The sequence below is a fragment of the Chaetura pelagica genome, unplaced genomic scaffold, assembly GCF_000747805.2.
Source record: "Chaetura pelagica isolate M959 unplaced genomic scaffold, ChaPel_1.0 scaffold8, whole genome shotgun sequence".
NCBI classification, from domain to species: domain Eukaryota; kingdom Metazoa; phylum Chordata; class Aves; order Apodiformes; family Apodidae; genus Chaetura; species Chaetura pelagica.
Window position 1 is genome coordinate 2,282,964 of NW_009954544.1, and position 1,101 is coordinate 2,284,064.

General features: G+C 42.3%; 1 protein-coding gene across 1 annotated transcript in view; it reads right to left on the bottom strand.

Annotated features, from left to right (window-relative positions):
* Positions 1 to 1,101, bottom strand: part of TRMT61B (tRNA methyltransferase 61 homolog B (S. cerevisiae)) — an 8,505-nt gene that overhangs the window by 5,645 nt on the left and 1,759 nt on the right. The window contains 1 exon segment of the mRNA XM_010005002.1: positions 929 to 1,098. Coding sequence (XP_010003304.1) covers positions 929 to 1,098 — 170 coding nt within the window.

A 1,101-nucleotide genomic window follows, 5' to 3' on the forward strand; every position in this document is an offset into this window, starting at 1 on the left:
CAGGAATTGTAACTGTTTTACAAGCATAGAATACATTGGGAAACAATAACAAAGAAATGCTGGGGTTTCAGAGAAGCTCAGGATGCAGGTGGCTTCTTGGATTCAGTGATTACTGCTGGCACCTTCAGGTATTCACTTACTCTGATGGAGGGGTGCACACAAACACTGCCTTTGAGCAAAAGCCTTCAGGATATGCAAGTCGTGTTTTTCTGCTGTATTTATTAAAGACGATCCATGATGAGGTTCCTGTCTTTACCCTTATTAGTCCTCTAACATTGCAGAGAAGGGCAGTATTCTGCAACAGCAGAAATACATTTAAAAATCAATTGAAAAAGAAATTCAAAAGGTGCTTTTACATTCAAGTGTGTGCAAAAGCAATCACAGCAAAAAGAACTGTGGGGTTTTTGTTTTCTTTCCTTAAGGAAGTTGTTCTATCAGGAGCCCATAGGTCAAATTACTCTAAAAAATGGTCCACTAACTGGACTCCTACAAATGAGATGAAACTGAAGGAGGAGGCTTCACCTTCAGGATGCTGAGTGCAAAGGTTCTCTATCTTTTACAAGACCCAGACCTAGATCAAATCAGGCCAACTGTAACTTGAAAAAATAACAACGAGGATCCACATACGCATTTTTACTGCTTTCAGAGAAAGGGTCTAGTACAGTTAAGCCAAAGCCAACAATAATAACAGCTAAGACTCAGAGTTTTGCAGGGCCTTTGGTAACCCTTTCTACTATGGCACAATCAAAACAGCTTGCAGTCTCTACAAAGCTTCTGGCACAGATGTAGTTTTCCTTTAAGTCTACAAGCTATTTGTGAACATGCGAACTACAGCAAAACTTTTAAGAACTGACCAGAAGTATGTGGTGAACAGACAGTTAAAACATGGTAAGTGCTGCTTCTGTGTTTTCTGAATCCAGGTTCTCACCTGCTCTCGACAGAAACAAGCTCATAGCACCAGTCCCGCTGCCAGCTTCCAAAACGGTATCTCCGGGATGGATATCCATCATCACGAGCAGAGCACTGACGTCCTACGGGTAAGAAAAAACACGGCACGTTACCAGCCTTGAAAACCGAGGCTGGGATTCGGCCAGCGACCTC